At 36.2% G+C, this 17,926-nt stretch overlaps 2 protein-coding genes and 1 pseudogene across 4 annotated transcripts; 1 reads left to right on the forward strand and 2 right to left on the reverse strand.

The window, feature by feature from the left end:
- Positions 1–361: 361 nt before the first annotated feature.
- On the reverse strand, positions 362–5,591 carry LOC147568875 (eukaryotic translation initiation factor 2A-like). 2 transcript variants are annotated; one of them, XM_086655288.1, is made up of 15 exons: positions 4,697–4,805; positions 4,499–4,570; positions 3,882–3,931; positions 3,412–3,766; positions 3,120–3,306; positions 2,710–2,944; positions 2,386–2,454; positions 2,135–2,236; positions 1,956–1,996; positions 1,656–1,789; positions 1,352–1,415; positions 1,167–1,263; positions 940–1,064; positions 753–775; positions 362–649 (listed from the first exon to the last, which is right to left on the reverse strand). In XM_086655288.1, exons 3-15 carry the CDS (start codon positions 3,919–3,921, stop codon positions 550–552), a joined length of 1,572 nt encoding a protein of 523 aa, XP_086511414.1. In that variant the 5' UTR covers positions 3,922–3,931; positions 4,499–4,570; positions 4,697–4,805; the 3' UTR covers positions 362–549. The 2 variants fall into 2 exon arrangements, with proteins under 2 accessions (XP_086511414.1, XP_086511413.1); XM_086655287.1 differs by having other exon boundaries at positions 4,499–5,591.
- Positions 5,592–5,788: 197 nt separating this feature from the next.
- On the reverse strand, positions 5,789–9,565 carry LOC147568876 (selenoprotein family protein). The gene is made up of 4 exons (XM_086655295.1): positions 9,163–9,565; positions 7,539–7,597; positions 6,326–6,507; positions 5,789–6,065 (listed from the first exon to the last, which is right to left on the reverse strand). The coding sequence occupies exons 1-4, from the start codon at positions 9,317–9,319 to the stop codon at positions 5,990–5,992; spliced, it is 474 nt and encodes a 157-aa protein (XP_086511421.1). The 5' UTR covers positions 9,320–9,565; the 3' UTR covers positions 5,789–5,989.
- Positions 9,566–10,606: 1,041 nt separating this feature from the next.
- On the forward strand, positions 10,607–13,807 carry LOC147568877 (cysteine-rich receptor-like protein kinase 25; annotated as a pseudogene). The gene is made up of 7 exons (XR_015231132.1): positions 10,607–11,505; positions 12,000–12,125; positions 12,276–12,397; positions 12,507–12,717; positions 12,883–13,120; positions 13,222–13,372; positions 13,477–13,807. The product of XR_015231132.1 is annotated as a cysteine-rich receptor-like protein kinase 25 (transcript).
- The last annotated feature ends 4,119 nt before the right edge of the window (positions 13,808–17,926 follow it).

Here is a 17,926-nt window from a genome sequence, read left to right on the forward strand (position 1 = left end):
ATTCTACAAATATTGATAGGGGAGTTCTAAAAGAACCGAAATTTTATGTATCTATGAAAATGGTGTCGCCTTGGAAATTCCCATGTTGATAACTTGCTTAATTCAACCCTAGAATTGGATCATTGGTGATTTTATCCATCCTGGGAACCTTCATGAGATGTGCAGGAAAACTGTTAAAAAATAAAATAAATTGTCTAACAGCTAGCAGCATGATCGTCGGGACAAAATTACACAGATTTCAGGTACAACATCATTGTTGATAATGAAGTACCGAAGAAAAGAAAACTCTTTCTCTCTCGGTAATAATGCAGCAGGAGTTTGGTTTCACACATTCAATTACGAAAATTCAAATACACTTGTCTGTCAAAAAAGTTTATCTCTTTCTGCAAAATTCGTTCTCGTCAAGAAGTACAGTTATAGAATAAAGAAATAAATAAGACATTCGAGATTGGCAATATTGAACATGACCAACCCTGTCTACATACAAAAACCAAGAGAAGTGCTATCAAAAGAATCTATCCGTGCATGAAAATTCTGACATTACGAGAATTATGTGCCATTGTCAGCAGCAGAAGAACCTTCTGCTGCCTTTTTCTCCTTCTGTTTCTCCCTTCGCTTTTTGTTCCTTGACGCGTTTTTGCTCATTTCTCTGATAAATGAAACATGTATAATAAAAAAAAAGTTAATACGAGAGCTCGGAGTTGAGTTAGTTATGCAGCTTATATACAATACTAAAAGTAGATAATACTTACTCGGTCGAACTTCCTCCAAAAAGCTGCATATGGGAAATGAAAAACTAATCAGACCAAGTCGGTGACAAAAAAGGTTCGAACTTTGAGCTTAGATCGGGTATAATCTAGCCAATTAAGCCTCCCTTTCAAATGCAGACATATTTTATAGCTAGAAGCTGCATATGGGGAATGTAAAGTGCATGCGTACCTCTGCCTGAATTGCTGCTGCACCCTTAGCATGTGGTGGTCGATAAGCTGCAGGTTTTTGTGGAGGTGCGTTCGTTACAGTTGTTTTTGCTTTAGCAGATCCTTGGGAAGGCTTTGAACCTTGTCCTGCAAAAGTTAAGCCAAAAACATGTACAGAATATCCATTGAAAAATTATATTTTTTTAAGCAACTAGGAGTTCACACTGCATAACTAGACGGGGTAAAAACCTTGCTGTTTTTTATCGTCGATCTTCAAGGAACCAATGGCTTCAGCGAGTTCAGGAATATCACCGAATTTTTCTGGGTCTTGTGGTTTCCAATCAACCTATAAAACGAGCATAAAAGCAAAATAAAACAGCTGGAGAAAATAAAACGATTCCAAAGTAGTTTAGAGGGAATATGACTACACTGACCTGGTAAAGCTTGTTATACATCTTCTTGAAATACAATGATCCATTGTGAAGAAAAATTTTAATCCTTCAAGTGAGGATAGAAAAATATGTCACATAATGAACTTGAAAGAAACAGAAAGAACGAAAAGAAACACAGATGTTCAAGCAGCCAAGCAGGATAAGTGCCAGAACATATTATTTATATACATATATGTATATTACATTTGGTATAGCGAGCTCATTCTCTAGTATATGTCAACTTTATGCATGCGAGCAGACACACAGACACACAGACAAAAGGACAATCTATAAGATATACACGTACCCGTTGTCAACCTGTAACCTTGGAGCCGTCGTGGCAGTCATGAAATATCGGCCATCCGGAGACCATTCACTAGTCACAGACAATTCAGCTCTCGTTTGACCCAACATTTTTTTCTCTTTGTAGTCCCAGAATGCCTAAAGAGTAACGTAATGGAGCAGAAGAACAAGGAAGGACTATTAGTTGGAAAGTTTAATCTCAAAGAAATTCAAGCAGTGCGTCCGAATATTACAATATAACTTCGTAGTAAAAATTCCATTTGTATAGAGGAGAATACTTGGAGAAAGAATATAAATGACATACCATATCTCCGGGCAAGTTACCAAAACCAGCTAAACATAGAACTGTAAACCAGAGATTAAGGTCACAGATTCATAGTAAAGAGAGAGGTCACAGGATGCATATTTAGGATCAAAAACATTGAATATTAGTTGAAACCACTGGCAAAAGAGTAAACAAAGATGAATCTTTTAGAAGGATACACTTCCCTTTCGGGTTCCACCTGATTGTATTGTACGGGCCCGTTCCAAGTTCAAGAAGTGGATTGCATTTCTTGTCAAACACTGTCGCTTTTGCCGGCATAACTTCGGTAAAAAGTAAGTTAAGGAACAAAAGAGTTAAATAGGTAATTAAGCAAAAAAAAAATTGTGAAAGATTGAAACCACCATTCTCATAGCTTTCTCATATGGTAAAATAGAGTAGAATTATATAATGTAGCGGTTGGAAAGGATACATCCATAAATAACCGCAAATTCTGAACCGCTAGATGACCATCGAACATCATGAACAGGCCCTTCTTTACCTGCAAATATATTTAACAATCAGTAACCTTGCTATTTTTCTTATCTTTTACCCAGTTCTCTTTCTCCCTTATGTAGGGGCCCAAAAGTTAAGGTCAGACAAATCCTCCAACGATGAAGTGGTGACTTGAGCTTCTAATATGTGGTGTTTCACTCCACTTAACTTACCAACCAAGCTATCTCTGCTTCGTTATCAGTAACCTCACTTGCTCACTACACCAACAATTTGTATTTTAAATATTAATTAACCAACATACCAAGGGGTACGAGTCCTTCATGGCCTCCATCAGTTCTCAAGTAGTACAGCTTTGATTCTCCATAGTAACTCTGGTTGGTTTTATCAACATCTGACTGTGCAACAATTAGAAGACCACTAGATCCATGATTCCAACTCAGCTGCACTGTGGAGCACCGGAAGAAACTCCGTCGAGCCACTGGTTGGGCTCCGGCATCTTTCCCACAAGCAAATATCTGGACACTGGCAGGAATCCCCTGTATTTCAAGAAAACGGATTTAGAAACATTTTTGTTGAAACGAATCGCGGGATACTTGGGATGAAAATGGATGAGCTTCTACTATCAGAGGATGTCAATTGTGTTCATCAATCTAACAACTTAAACATAGGGCTCTCAAATCACAATCCTGGGGTATCACTTAAACAACTAACCTTCGATTCTGGAACGAAGGCCGCAACATGGGACCCTGGCGTCTTTGAGAGCGCAATTGCAGCTACATTGGGGATTCTGAGCCGATAAGCAATCCCTTTAGAAAAATCTCCAGTGTCAAAAAATTGGATCTCGTTCGTTGCCATGCGACAGGCAATGGATTCATCAGAGCTAAATTGAAGTGAGGGCCTAAGGATCCAAGAACAAAAGGTTTCAACTTTCGACATAAAACCCATTAAGAACCGAAAATTAAAAGGAATTGAATGAAAATAAGAAGATGAAATGAATATGTACCATGTGGTCTTTGACATGCTTTTCTGGAAAAGCTGATAAACAGGAGTACCAGTCTCTATCTTCCACAAGACAACATTCTTGTCTTGCGGTGTTGTGGATTTCTGAAAGGTCTGAAGATAAGTCCCTCGTGGAGATATGGTGGCTGCGAGAAAATTGGGGATTTCAAATGTTCTGATCTCAGAAGAGCTGGAGGAATCATAGATGCAAATCCCAGAGTCAGATTTAACCACCATGAGCCTTGATCCATCTTCACTATATTTTGAAGTGGTACATGGAACTCTTTCAAGCTTGATATGTGGTTGTCCGTTTGCGAATGGAGGTCCATTCCATAAAGAGAAACCTTCCGGCTCTCGAGCTGGTGCAAAGTAAAGGTTTAGTATGAGAAGAAAGAAACTAATCCAACTTGCAGGTGTTTAAACGAGAAAAGGAAAAGTACTTCGAACAATGGTAAGCGACGAGTCTCAAAATACCTAAAATCTCCAAAGATGGTGACGGGTCTGCAACTGCCATAACAGGCTAACTGCAAATTTGAAGAAAATGGCAAGTAAACTTAACATCAGATTCAGACTAGCAACTTAAACTTCAATGATCAAAGAAAAGATTGATTCGATATCAAAAAGATTGAAGTTTCAATATCCAAACAAACGAATTCAGTATTTTCCTATCCCATCTCCAGATAGAACCTCAAAAGAGAACCCATTTTCTATTAATAGATTTGAATTGCATATTCAATATTCATAGTAGAAGAAATACTATAGACACAACAAGGTAAAGTAATGCTGATACTTCAATATTCAATAACCTAAGTGATTAGATAAAGTCCCAAAATTTCTTCTTCAGTTCTTTTTCTAAACTAAAATTTAATCTATAGTTAATTACGTATACTAAAAATTCCTCCCCAAAATAAAGAACTTCTTAACCAGTTTGCTAAATGTATCTAGCAATTTTAGCAAACTGTTTTTCTTTCAATCTTCTCCTACAGTTTCTGAACCAAATTCTCCAAGAATTAGTTGTAAGATAAAAATAAAGCCTACCCAGATTATAAAATGATCAAAAGATTAGATTTTGAAGTATATAAAAAGGGTACCTATATAGGAGAACCAAATTGAACGATTGAAGATCAAACCCGGTCGATGGTTTAGCTTTCTGGAACAATCAACTGCAATATGAAGTGGAAAAGAATCAGAAAGCTTAGTATTTGAGATGAAAATGAAAACCCATTATGGAAGAGAAAAGAAAATCAGATTTTTGGGGAAGATTTTCATGGCGGTGGCGAAAGACTTACAGGTTACCACCGCCACCAAAGAGCTGCTTGGGTACTGGAAAACAACAAAGGGAGAGACATTGAAGTTGTCGGGTCGGTTTGAGTCAGACTGTTTAAAGTTCGAACCCTTGGAGAAAACTTAGATCTACCAAATTTTCGATAGTTCTAAAGGCACCCCAGAGTAAAGAAAATTTTATAAACTAATTATAAATTTTTTCGCCAACCAAACAACATAATTATAAAAATATTTGAAAAGAATTCTTGAAATTTTAATTTTAAACATGGATTTTGTTTATCACACATCGCCCTTTACTTGGTCAATTCACTGTAGTGAGTCAAGTGTTATTCACATCACCAACATGGTTCCACCACTATCGTCTACCCCCCCACCCCGCCTCTGGAATTGCAACTGACCTGATTTTGCAGCTCTCTCTACAGCTAAAGAGATGGTAGTGATGGTTCGTAGACTAGTAGGTAAGTTGTTGAAACTCTAGTGAACCCACTGATAGGTGGTCAGAACAGTCGCGCACCCATGAGAGATGGATGTGTGTTAAACAGAGATAAGAGGCAAGCGGTGTTTGTAGATAACTTCTTACCTATGTAGGTGTACACCTTACACTATCACCATTTCCCCTAACCATAACCATTTTCCCTGAGGACCGCAGAGAAAGAGAAACAGAGAAAGACAGAGAGAAAGTGGTAGTCATCCTTGAGTTGCCAAACAAAATTAGAAGAGATTTTGGTGTGGCCGCATGAGGAATGAGTCCAATAAATGATCCCTTGAAAAGTTGGGTTTTCAAATTAGGTCATTCGTTTTGAGACTGAGGGAGTAATTTTAAGTCCCCCAAGTCCCAACCCTTCAATTACTTTCGAAATAAATTTCTGCGCTGCAAAATATCTACTCTTGTGGACACTCAAGCATGTGTCTGGTGATGATAGTGGTGGTGATGCATCTTGCTCTGTTAAAAAAAAACAAGATGAACTCATCTTTCGATCTGTTAAATACGTAAACTTCCGCAGGATCAAGTAATAGATGCATCTCGCTCCTGTTCCAACCTATTTTTGCATTTACAATATAGGATTTTACATCTGCAGAGTAACTTCAATCAAATATCCTTCCCAAGATCATCAATTTTATAAATAAAATTAGCAATCTCTTACAATACACAGTATCAAATTAACGACCCGTTGAAACTTTATTCAGATGGATGTTTTTTGACTAATATTTGTTCTTCAAATTGAAACTGTATTAAGACAAGTTACAAAACAATTTTTACAAACCTGCAAAAGAGTGAAAATCTCAAATTTCATATCTTAGATTGCCGATGACGCGGACTTCACCTTCCCTCTCAAGAATTGGAGTATATGTTCACGTTTCCAGTTGTCAATCCTATGGTTAAGCAAAAAAGAAAAAAAATCAATACGAAAATTTTAACACGCAGACGCAGTCATGTGAAAAGGGCGAAAGAGGGTAACAATGTCCAGGTGACAACAAATGCCCACTCAACGATGAAATGAAGGTATATGACCCCGTGTTTAAGGTCAACTGAATCATACGTCAGGTTTCACTTCAAGATAAGTCAAGAAATTAAGACAAAGGCATTGAATAAGGTTTTCATGTAATATTCGAGGCAAAGAAAGCAATCTTACCTTATGGTTTCCTTGTGTTGACCCTCTTCATCCAACATGACAAGTTTGGGGGGAGAATTGAAGATGTATTGAACTTTGACCGACGGGAATTGATCCTTTTCCTCCTCGATGAAACCAACAACTTCAGGATAGAATACAAGTTTCCTCATGCAAACTTCTATCACTGCACCAGCATATGTAATCTGCAGTTTCATATTAGAGCCAATCAGGAGGTAACGTTGTGTTATTTCGGAGAAAAGCGGGCAGCAAACAATTCTGAAGCAATGTCTAACTTTGGATGAAAAAGAACTAAAGAAGATTCAGAGAATGCATAAAATTTTCAGAGATCTCCTCGTTTGATTAATGATATTGTCATAGAAATTTGACTAGTGTTTTCCCTTTCGAGGTTCATATTGTGAAAAAGTTCATTTATGTTTGACTTAAAATTTGAGGCACGCTGTCTTCTTCGGGTTCAGGTGTCACAATGTGGTCTTCTTTCCTCATTGTCAGTATCCTAACTTCAAAAAAAATCCTAAGTTGAAACATTTTACACTAATCAATAAACTTAATTTGAATCAACTCACAGTAATAGTCTGCCTTTATCATATTTATGAAGTAATTAGATCACTTTACGTCCTTGTGCAATCCTGTATGCAAGATTCTGTAATCTTTATCTCTGACTCTCTGTTACTTGTTTTTTCTTTCTCAGAAGATATATTTAGCTGAACTATTAGTATCTCTGTCTATAGCATTCAGAAACCAAATAGGGGGTTTACACTTCACACCAAATGTTTTCAAAAAATAAATCAGCTATCTGGTTCTGAACACCAAAGGAATGCAAGCGATATATGCGTAGTAACTTGTCTACTGATAAGTTAATAACTAGTTAGAATTTCCAACAATTGTTTAACAGGACAGTATTATTGGACGTTTCATTTGAAGGGATTATGAGAAGTTATATCTGTATACAAACGGGGAAGGCATTCATGAAGAGTTTGATTGTCCTTCAATCTAGTGCAGTTATCATATGATAGTTATTTCGTGAATTGTGATAATTCGCAACAACTCAGATAATAAACATACCGTTTTTTCGTTCTCTAGGGGTAAAAAATGCAAGATTCTCAATCATAATGTGTACAATTGGAAATGCAAAACAAATAAACCAAAACATAGTTTTTCAGCTTCAACTGCAGGAGTCAAAAGGGAAATTCAATTTGAATATAGTTAGCCATACCTTGCTCATGGAATCATCAGAATCCTCAGTGCAACACTTCTTACAGTCTGATACCAACTCTGCAAAGAAAAGAACATACAGGCGAATTTAGTATAACCTAATCAAACGTTTATCTCTTTCTAAATGGTCAATTAATAATTTATTGCTATTGAGACTGATCAGAAGAATAATCGTTTCCCCGTCCCAACTATACAGTAAACAAAGCCTCCCAACTATAAGTAAGATCTACAAAGGTAAGATTAGAAGAATAATCGTTTCCCCGTCCCCTTATTCTAGGTAAATAAAACTGCTCGCTTGTAGAAGATTGCACTTTTAGGTGATAGGTCGTCCCTCTTGTCCATATATATGTAACATTGCTGCACATGTTCCAAATAGGTCAAATGACCGTAGAGGGATAGATTTCCAAACCTCTTGCCTTATTTGGAATCCTCAATCTATCTCATTGGTAATTATATTCCTATCAATGTCGGGATGCACAATGAAGATTGAAATAAGTGTATGATGAACCTCCACATTTTTGACGGCCACCGGACAACAAAGAAATTGATGATTGATAGTGTTTGCTTCCTGCCTAAACATAATACACCTTTTAACATTGAACGCCGCCTTCGCCAGATTATCAACTACTGTAGGTAATCTCTGCCAGATAACTACTGTAGGTGATGCATTTACGAAATGTTTTACGGAAGACAAGAGAAGATCCCAAGTTGAGCACCAAACTTGGGACCAGAACTTAATTCTCTGACCATTGTCACTCACTGTGAAGCTCCAAAACCCAGTGCTCAAATCTTACTACAATGCCCGCCCACGCTCTGTTCATAAAGTGGACTCCAATCATCTACATTTCTCTCTCTATTTGTCTACTATAATCTGTTCCAGAAAGGCCTTCAGCTCCACTGAGGCACTGATCTCCACAACACCAAGTTGATAGAGCTTGGTTCATACCCTTAGGTTTTTGGTTCACAACTATAGTAAATCCGACATACCGGTCAAATATAGATCACTAGGAAAATTACGTAGTAGGAGGAAACCAAGTAAATAAAACAAGATTAGCAATCATCGTTTCTGGATACATAAAAATGAAGCAAACATCATAGTAAAATATGTCTAAAAGGTAGCAAATTACAATTTTGAATAACTATATGCCTTTAAATATCTAATAGCAATTTAGGTAATCGTCATTCTCAGTTAATGAAGATATCCCAACAAGAAATTGGCAAATAAAAGCCCCTACAACACTTCCTTTTTTTTTTTTTATCAGGAATCAAAATAGCCTCCGATTGCACCTTATAATGTATTTGCCCTAGTAGGTGCAAACACCTACAAATCCATAGTAAATGAATATGAAAGACAACTAGAAGATTTCAGTAAGAAAGCTACCCACTATCCCAAATCTAAAAAAAAACAATGTGTAGGACTTGAAATCACTAATCTCAATAATAAAAAACTGTATGGTTGCCATTAACTTGCAGCAGAAGTTATAAATTTCAGAAAAGTAAACATTTCTATCATCAATATATACATTTTTCATGTTAAATTCTTACAGATCATTGCATATAGAAAGTAACAATTTCGTACTACTAACAATATTACAAGAGAGAGAGAGAGAGAGAGGAATTGATACCTTCGTTTTTGACATACTCAGCAAATGTGTTGCAATCGGAACAGAGAGCTAAACCTGTAAACCCTAAATTTTCGCATTCCTTGGAACTCAACTGCTCTCCTGAAACAAGTGGGAGAAGAAACAAGGCCAATTTTAGGGCACAAAACCACCGAATCATCTTTCTTTCTTTCTCGGTTCTTCTCTTCTCTGTGATCTCTCGTTCTTTGTTACGTCTCTGAGTCTAAATTTTGGTCAGATCCAAACTAGACCACACCAGCGTCGGGTCGTGGCTCGTGGGGACCCTTATAAGCCCAACTATGTATCATTCAGGTCCGATGACAATTCGCGTTCGATATGCTTAGTTCGTTCATAAAAAAGTGGATCTTAGTTCCTTCATAAAAAATGGATTGGCAGCAGTGCCCATAGTGTCTTACTGTCTGCGAATAACCTAAAAAGCTCTGGATTGAAAATGTAAATATAGCAGAAAAGATATTTTCACCATTGGAGCTCGACAATTAATGAAAGCTTGAGTACGATCCTTTGCTGAAGCAGAAGACCATGAAACTGCAGTTGTTTCTTCGAACGCCAGGATAATTGACTAGCGCCAAACATGGTAAAGAAACCAATGGTGGAGCGATCGGGCTCAATTTGAGCTAGTAAAACAGGAAAGGTCCAGGAATTTAGTAAAGAAAAGGGAATCCCATCATCGAGAATTCCTTTCAAGTAACGAATAAACCGAGTGTTTTGGTCCATATGAACGGAGCGAGGATGCTGCATAATTGACTGAGATACCTCATAGAAAACTAATATCCGAATGAGCGACAAAGACGTAGAAAAGGCACCCACTGTGACATTGGAATGAAGACGGATCGTCTAATATAAAAAGGTGTAGTCGGGCAGGTAAATTTTTTGAATGATGTTCCATAGGAAATGGGTTAGAGAATGTGTATTTACTTCATTAAAGATTTTTTTCGGTTGAAAATTGGTTAGGATTTAGGAATAACATTTGTTGATTATTTTCAAATTATTCAGACGAAAACATTGAAAAAAAAAACACCTAAAACCTAAGTGCTTATAAAATGTTCGGGTCAATGTTCATTGACCGTGATAGAACTATAAACTGTCTGCTAATAACACGAAGGTCGGGCGTTTTTAGCTACACCTAGAGTTCTACATTTTTTGGTTGGGTATAGTAGACTAGTAGAGATAATATTTGAATATATTTCCACTTCTTTAGAGTTATAGAAGTAAATGGTAAACACCTTCATCCTTACTAGTCAACAGTCAAAAGTCTTTCCTAACAATCTATTCCTGTCAAAATCTGTTACATCATTGAAATATGAAAATATTTTTTGTAGTGAGTTTTATTTATTTTTTAAATAACTTTGATTTGTTCAATCTTGGTATCTCAAATTAAATCTAATTCTCCCTTCTTGCTCTATTGACTTAGCATAAAGAGTCCAAATTCATTTAAACTCTTCAAACCCAACATTTACATTCATACTTTCACATACAGATAGACAAAAGAGAAAATGGGTCATATAGATAGGTTTTTGTTCCTTTTGATCATAGGATTCAATGGCCTATGCAGTACTAGTGCACAAACTTCGCCGAGTTATCGTTATCACTTATGTTTAGGAGGTAACTACACTGCCAATAGTACATTTGAAGCTAATCTCAACCTTCTTCTCCCGTCTCTATCTTCATCGTCTAGCAACAATACAGTGACCCGAAATGGATACTACAATTACACGGTTGGCCGGAACTCTGATGCTGTTTATGGGTCTTTTCTATGTAGAGGTGATGTTACTTCACAAGTATGCCAAGATTGTGTTTCGAAAGCAGTTGAAGATATTAAAGGTAGTGATAGATGTCCAAACTCGAAACAAGCCATTATATTGTATGATGAATGTATGTTAAGGTACTCGGATCAATATTATTACTCTATAATGCAAGAAAACCCAGAAATTTATCTCTGGAATCCAAATAATGTTACCAACCCGGATCAGTTTAATCGTATATTAGGTGATTTATTAGATGGTATTGTGAAGGAAGCTGTATCTAGTACCTCTTCTAATTACTTTGCTACTAGAGAAACAAATGTTACCCCCTTTAGTAAGGTATATGGACTAGTACAATGCACATTAGATATATCATTGAGTGACTGCGATAGGTGTCTCCGTGGGGCGATCGCTCAATTACCAAGATGTTGTGATGGAAAGCAAGGTGGAAGAGTTATTCGTCCGAGTTGTAATTTTAGATATGAGTCAGAACCTTTCTATCAATCTAAGGTTACTCCAGCACCACCTCCATCTCTTGGTGCACCTCCGCTAGTATCCACGACAAACACCACAACAACAGACGGTAAGTCCTATATATCTTATTTTAAATTATTATTTCACCATATATATGAATTTGTCCTACGTTTTAATTACTTGATTGCAGTTGACACTAATTGATGATGGTACTCAATAGACCCTGTGTGGAAAGAAAACTTTTCATACATTGTTACAGCGTAATGGAACGCTAAAGTTGAAGAACTTTTGCTGCTCCTTCAGCCTTTACAATTCACTAGTATTATCTACCCATTAGACTGCGATATTCATTTTCGGAGTTCATAACTTCCAAATTTATTTTCTTGGGTTGTTACGTCAATTCTGTCTGACTCCTAAGCTATATCTGTATCGATCTATATGTTCATAGTTAATACAGATCATATAGGCAGGTGTTATTAGGTAAGGGGTCTAATCGCAACGAAGTATTACAGTTATAATGGTCATTGACACTCGGTCGCCTGTTTTTTAGGACATTATTTACCATAATGAATCACTTAAGGAAATTGGTTCTTATATTTGCAGCAAGTGGGAAAAATACATCAAAACTTGTTGTTTACGTAGTCGTTCCGTCGGTAGTTGGACTACTGGCCATCATAGGCTTTTGGTGCTTTTGTCTCAAAAGAAAGAATACGAAAAAGAAATACGAAGGTCAGTAGCTACGCCATAGAACTTCAATCATCTATATCATCTTGGTTGATACTTTTATATCTTAATACTTAAAGTTTTACTTTTCGAATTGGAAATTTTTAGTTATTTCGTTGCGTCATTGACATCTTTTTTGTTGTTATCTTTTTGAAGATGTCGATGAAATCCGAAGTGCAGAATCCTTGCAATTCAATTTCAGTATAATAAGGGCAGCTACAGATGATTTTTCCGAAGCTTATAAACTTGGGGAGGGAGGATTTGGTTCTGTTTACAAGGTATTAACTTTGTTGATCTCTAGTACAACTTTAGATTGGTGGTTCCGAGGGGGCGGAATTCAAAGTTAACCTTTTTTGTCATTTTTCTTTTCTCCACTGTCATTTTCAGGGTAAACTTTTAAATGGGCAAGAAATAGCAGTGAAGCGTCTCTCTGCAAATTCTGGTCAAGGTGAAGAAGAATTTAAGAATGAAGTCACTTTACTAGCTAAACTTCAGCACAGGAATCTTGTGAGGCTTCTTGGTTTTTGTTTTGATGGAGCAGAGAAAGTACTCATCTATGAGTTCTTGCCAAATGCTAGCCTTGACCAATTCATATTCGGTTTGGCTCCTCTTTTCCATATTTACTTTCTAGGTTCTTTTATATACCAGATCATATTTTGTCAACTATTACATGTGATTTGAGTATATATAACTATATATAGTTATTACTTCGTATACAAGCGGTTAACTTGGTCTCTTGGTTGGTACTTGGATGCAATTGCAGATCCGATTAAACGTACATACTTGGATTGGGAGATACGGTATAAGATTATAGGAGGGATAGCAAGAGGTCTTCTTTATCTTCACGAGGATTCTCGACTTACAATTATTCATCGAGATCTTAAAGCGGGCAACATATTACTAGATTTAGATATGAACCCTAAAATTTCAGATTTTGGCATGGCTAGACTTTTTGTGGCAGATCAATCTCGAGCAAATACAAATAGAATTGTTGGAACATAGTAAGTATTCGAGCCATGAGCTGATATTTTTCATAGTTACCGATCTCTGAAGTAATTTCGTGTACTCATAGAGCTTCATTTTCATTTGATGCTTTGATTAGTGGGTATATGTCTCCTGAGTATGCAATGCACGGGCAGTTCTCTTTGAAATCAGACGTGTTTAGTTTTGGTGTTTTGGTTCTAGAGATCCTAACGGGACAGAAGAAAAGTTCTTTTTATGAATCAGAAGTTGCGCAGGATCTTCTAAGCTACGTAAGTACAAATGGTATTGTCATTTACTTTCTCTCTTGTGATACGGCGAACTAAGTTAAACGATTCATTAGTCGAGCCTTAAGACAGATGAGAAATTCTTGCAGGCATGGAGACATTGGAAGAATGGAACAGCTTTAGAAATCTTAGATCCATTCTTGAGGGATATTTGTTCAACGAATGAAGTTATGAAATGCATTCACGTTGGTTTATTATGTGTTCAAGAAGACATATCTGATAGGCCTACAATGGGGTCGGTTGTTCTGATGCTCAATAGCTACTCTCTGTCATTGGCATTGCCTACAGAACCTGCATTTTTTGTCAATACAAGAAGGGAATTCTATTGTCTCTTCTAATGAGAGTGAAGAACAAGCGGTAAATAAACCTGCAACATGGAGTGTCAATGAGGTATCAATTACCACATTGCATCCTCGGTAACGACACTCAATACAAAGTTCTAGTGTTAGTTTACTCTCGTTGTGTGTCTGTGGGTTAAAATAATTGGAATATCATCATTTTGTCTTCAAGATTTGGGATGGTAGAATATTGTAAATGGTACTAATGTAATTGAAACATACACGTCTTTTTAGTTCGTTATAGTGTGGTAGAGGTGATATGGTTGCAACACAAGTATGGCAAGATTGTGTGGCTAAAATTGCTCTAGAGACGTTCTAGGTACATGGTATCCAAACTCCAAACAAGCTAGAATGCAAGTACTCTGTCTTATTTCTCCATTATGGAAGATGATTTAGTAGTTCTTGGTCGGTGGAAAACTCCCAACAAGTTATTTATGAATGCTGATATACCATAGAATGCGAAACAGTTTTATAACCCGGTGGATAATCTAGTAGCTAAAGTTGCAGTTTCATATAGGGAGATTTTGACATTGACCCCCACTTTTATATCGATATTAGGACTATACCCCTGTTTTTTAAAAACTTTTGATTTACACCCCCACATGAACGGAAAACGTTAACTTCTAATTAAATGTCAGTTCAGGACAAAAATGGCCTTATGTATGATTTTAACATTGACCACCACTTTTATATCGATATTCGGACTACAACCCGTTTTTTAACAACTTTTGATTTATATCTCCAAGTGGACGGGAAACGTTAGTTTCTAGTTTAATTTCAGTTGTCGAATCACACGTGTGAATCAGGAGAAAATATTCTTATTTGCGTTTTAATTTCTTTCTCAATACCTTATTCTTCTTTATTCTATTAATCAACTTCATCAACCACAGACAACCATTCCCTTTCATTGACTCCCAACATCCTACTCATCCACCGACACAATCTTTATCTTCACAAGCCACCATCACAACCATCATCAACCTAGTCAGTGATCAAAGTTGTAGACCTTCTTTGGTTGATTAAGGATAATTGAGTTAAAGGTCAGCTTATAGAAGAAATCAAATTTAAGAGTTGATTAAGAAGATGATGATGATGATGATGGTGGTGGCAATAGTCGAAGATCGCCATGATTTCAAGACAAGTTCATTCTGGTCAATATGTTATTAAGGAGGTGACTCCATTTTGGGATGTACAAGTTGTTCATACTTTGGTCTGTATTTTTGAAATGAGATGACTCCATTTTAGGATGTATAAGTTGTTGATACCTCTTTTCACAAAATTTCGCAAAATCATTGTTTGGGTAGTGCTGATAATGATGGACTTGGAGATGATGAAGATTATAAGATTCATTATCAAGAAAATTAGTTCAAGTAGTTTGTGAAGATTAAGATTGTGGCGATTGTTGCGTAGGCCGGAGAAGATGACGATGATGATGATGATGATGATGGTGGTGGTGGTGGTGGCAGCCAATGAAGGGAATAGTTGTCTGTGGTTGATGAAGTTGATTAATGGAAGAAAAAAGAAGAAGGTATTGAGATGGAAATAATGTAAATAAGTGCATTTTGTCCTGATTGATCACATGTGTGATTCCCGGCTGACATTTACCTAGAAATTAACGTTTTTCGTCCACGTGAAAGTATAAATCAAAAGTTTTAACAAATGAGGGTGCGGTCTTAATATCGATATAAAATTGGGGGCCAATGTCAAAATCGCACGTAAGAGCATTTTTGTCCTGATTCACATGTGTGATTCACACAACTGACATGTAACTGGAAGTTAACTCCATGTGGGGGTGTAAATCAAAAGTTAAAAAAACGGGAGTGTAATCCTAATATGATATAACATGGGTGTTAATGTCAAAATTTTCCTAAATAATATGCATTGTACATACACAAGACATGACCCATGCCTCCGCTACAGACGATTTCGTAAAGCACTGTATGCATCATAAAATCATGGAAGAAAAAAAATACTTATAATTGTGTAAAGTACTTTGGACTATATTAGGTATATATCCTTAAAAGTCCCATAACCATTACTAACTCCCATTACTAACTCTTTGTCAACCCAAAAGATAGATTCGAAACTGAACTAGAGAACAAAAAATCTTTCGTGGTCTACATTCTTTTCTTTTTGATACTTTGTTTGTCTACATAGAACTTGATTCTAATAAGCTTTGAAAATAGATATTGAGGCCACCATAAAAAGTTTCGAGAAACAAAAACTTGTCACTTTAATAATTCACAGGTGAAAAATTATTTTGTATCAAATAATTCAATAAAATCGAATGGAGTCATATAACAACCTTAAGACAAAAAGGAAAAAAGAAATTTAGAATTATAAAACAACCTATTAAAAGACATGAAATAACTTTTACTTTCGATGTCCCAAGTTTGATCCAACTTCCAATACAACATCTCACCCCTTCAAAAAAACAAACCGACAAAACCACGATCTATCAACTATAACATAGATTCACTAGGATTACGATTTCCAATATGAATTAGGATTTTATCATAATCAACCAAACAAAAAATGAGTACAGGTAAACTTAAATTTCCATCGCAGTGAATTGGAATATAAATAGATTCATATTCTCAATTATTGATGAAATTGAAACTTCATATTCTAAATTTACTACTCCCGAGAAAAATCTTCTAAACACACGTTCTTATCTGTAAATCACAAAGAAGAAGAAAAATCAAAATACTCATGAAAATCAACAAAGCCTAAGTTTATCTTCAATAAACTCGACATTACCTTCAAATAAACAAAAACCTAGCAAAATATTGAAGAACAACAACAAAAGCCAAGTTTCGTTTTGCCAATACTAGAAACTCGGGGTTATAATGTTAAAACTAGTACTTTGTTCATATAGTTCGTGGGCATTCAGATCACTTCAGCACATCTATTATAATAAAATTTGATTAGAGATGGATCAATAACTATTTCAGATAGTCATGATCTTGTAAAATTTGGGATGCTTCAACCTTTGGGTGTTAAAAATTTGGGAAGTTCATAATTGTTGCTACTCTTGTAAGTTCTTCCTTAAGTGAATCATTCAACCTTCAGTGAGGGTTTGTATAAGGAGTCATTTTTGTTTAAGAGAGGTAAAAAGTGAAATTATGAGAGGGAAAGGAAAATGAAGGGTTTGATAACCAAAGCCGAGAATTGAAGGGACGATGAAATGGTTGTTCTAGTGAAATGTTTATGTGGATGTTCTATCAGCGTGTAGGAGCATTAACTTTCACAACCTTTTTGATGAAGGTCGCGGCTTTGGGGAATAAAGAATAATCTCAGAGTAATTCATGTTTTTTTGTACATTCTCGGGGGAATATTTTATTTTAGTCCAAAAATTTACTTGATCTAACATTGCCCCCTAATCTTCAACTTCTTTATCACCTTCACCACAAGTTTACACCACCACCATTCCGACCACCACCATTGTCGTTTCTGCTCTTTCCTCTCTTCTCCTCTTTAACTCATCGTTACCCTATCTCTCTCTCTCTTGTTGTTTTTTTTTTCTCTCTTTATCTCTCATTATCTCTCTCTCTCTCAATGACTATCTCTATGTCGTTCACACTCTAGATCTCTCTCTCTTTCATTGTAGACCACTCTCGTTATTTATCTCGACGTAGACATTTATCTATGCCCAATTTCTTGGAGATCTCTCTCTTATGTTGATAGATATACATATAACTGTAAATGAATTGATTCTCTCTACCTCAATTAGAGGTTCAGAGTTTGTATATATATAGTTGCAGTACAAAATCTGTTACATGATTTGTGGGATATAATCTTTGACTACAGTTTACATTTAAAATTCAAAATTTAAACTGAATCTAGATCCTAATTTATAGATACCAAATATATCCTAACATCCCCCCTCAAGCTGAGACCGCTGGATCCATGAGTGAAAGCTTGGTACAGAGAGTTCGATGTCGAGATTTGATTAGGCCCTTGGTAAAAATATCGGCAACTTGGTGCTGAGTAGGAACATAAGAGACGCGTAATGAACGGCGGTTGACTCGTTCCCTTACGAAATGGTAGTCTAAATCCACATGTTTAGTACGAGAATGCAAGACTGGATTGTACGCCATATAAGTCGCACTTACATTATCACAATGTAAAGTTGGCGGCTCTTTCATTGAAATTCCTATATCTCGTAGAAGAAATTGAATCCAAGCAATATCAGCTGTTG

This window comes from Eschscholzia californica, unplaced genomic scaffold (assembly GCF_041429995.1).
Source record: "Eschscholzia californica isolate CP2 unplaced genomic scaffold, dmEscCali1.0.p SCAF_1, whole genome shotgun sequence".
NCBI classification, from domain to species: domain Eukaryota; kingdom Viridiplantae; phylum Streptophyta; class Magnoliopsida; order Ranunculales; family Papaveraceae; genus Eschscholzia; species Eschscholzia californica.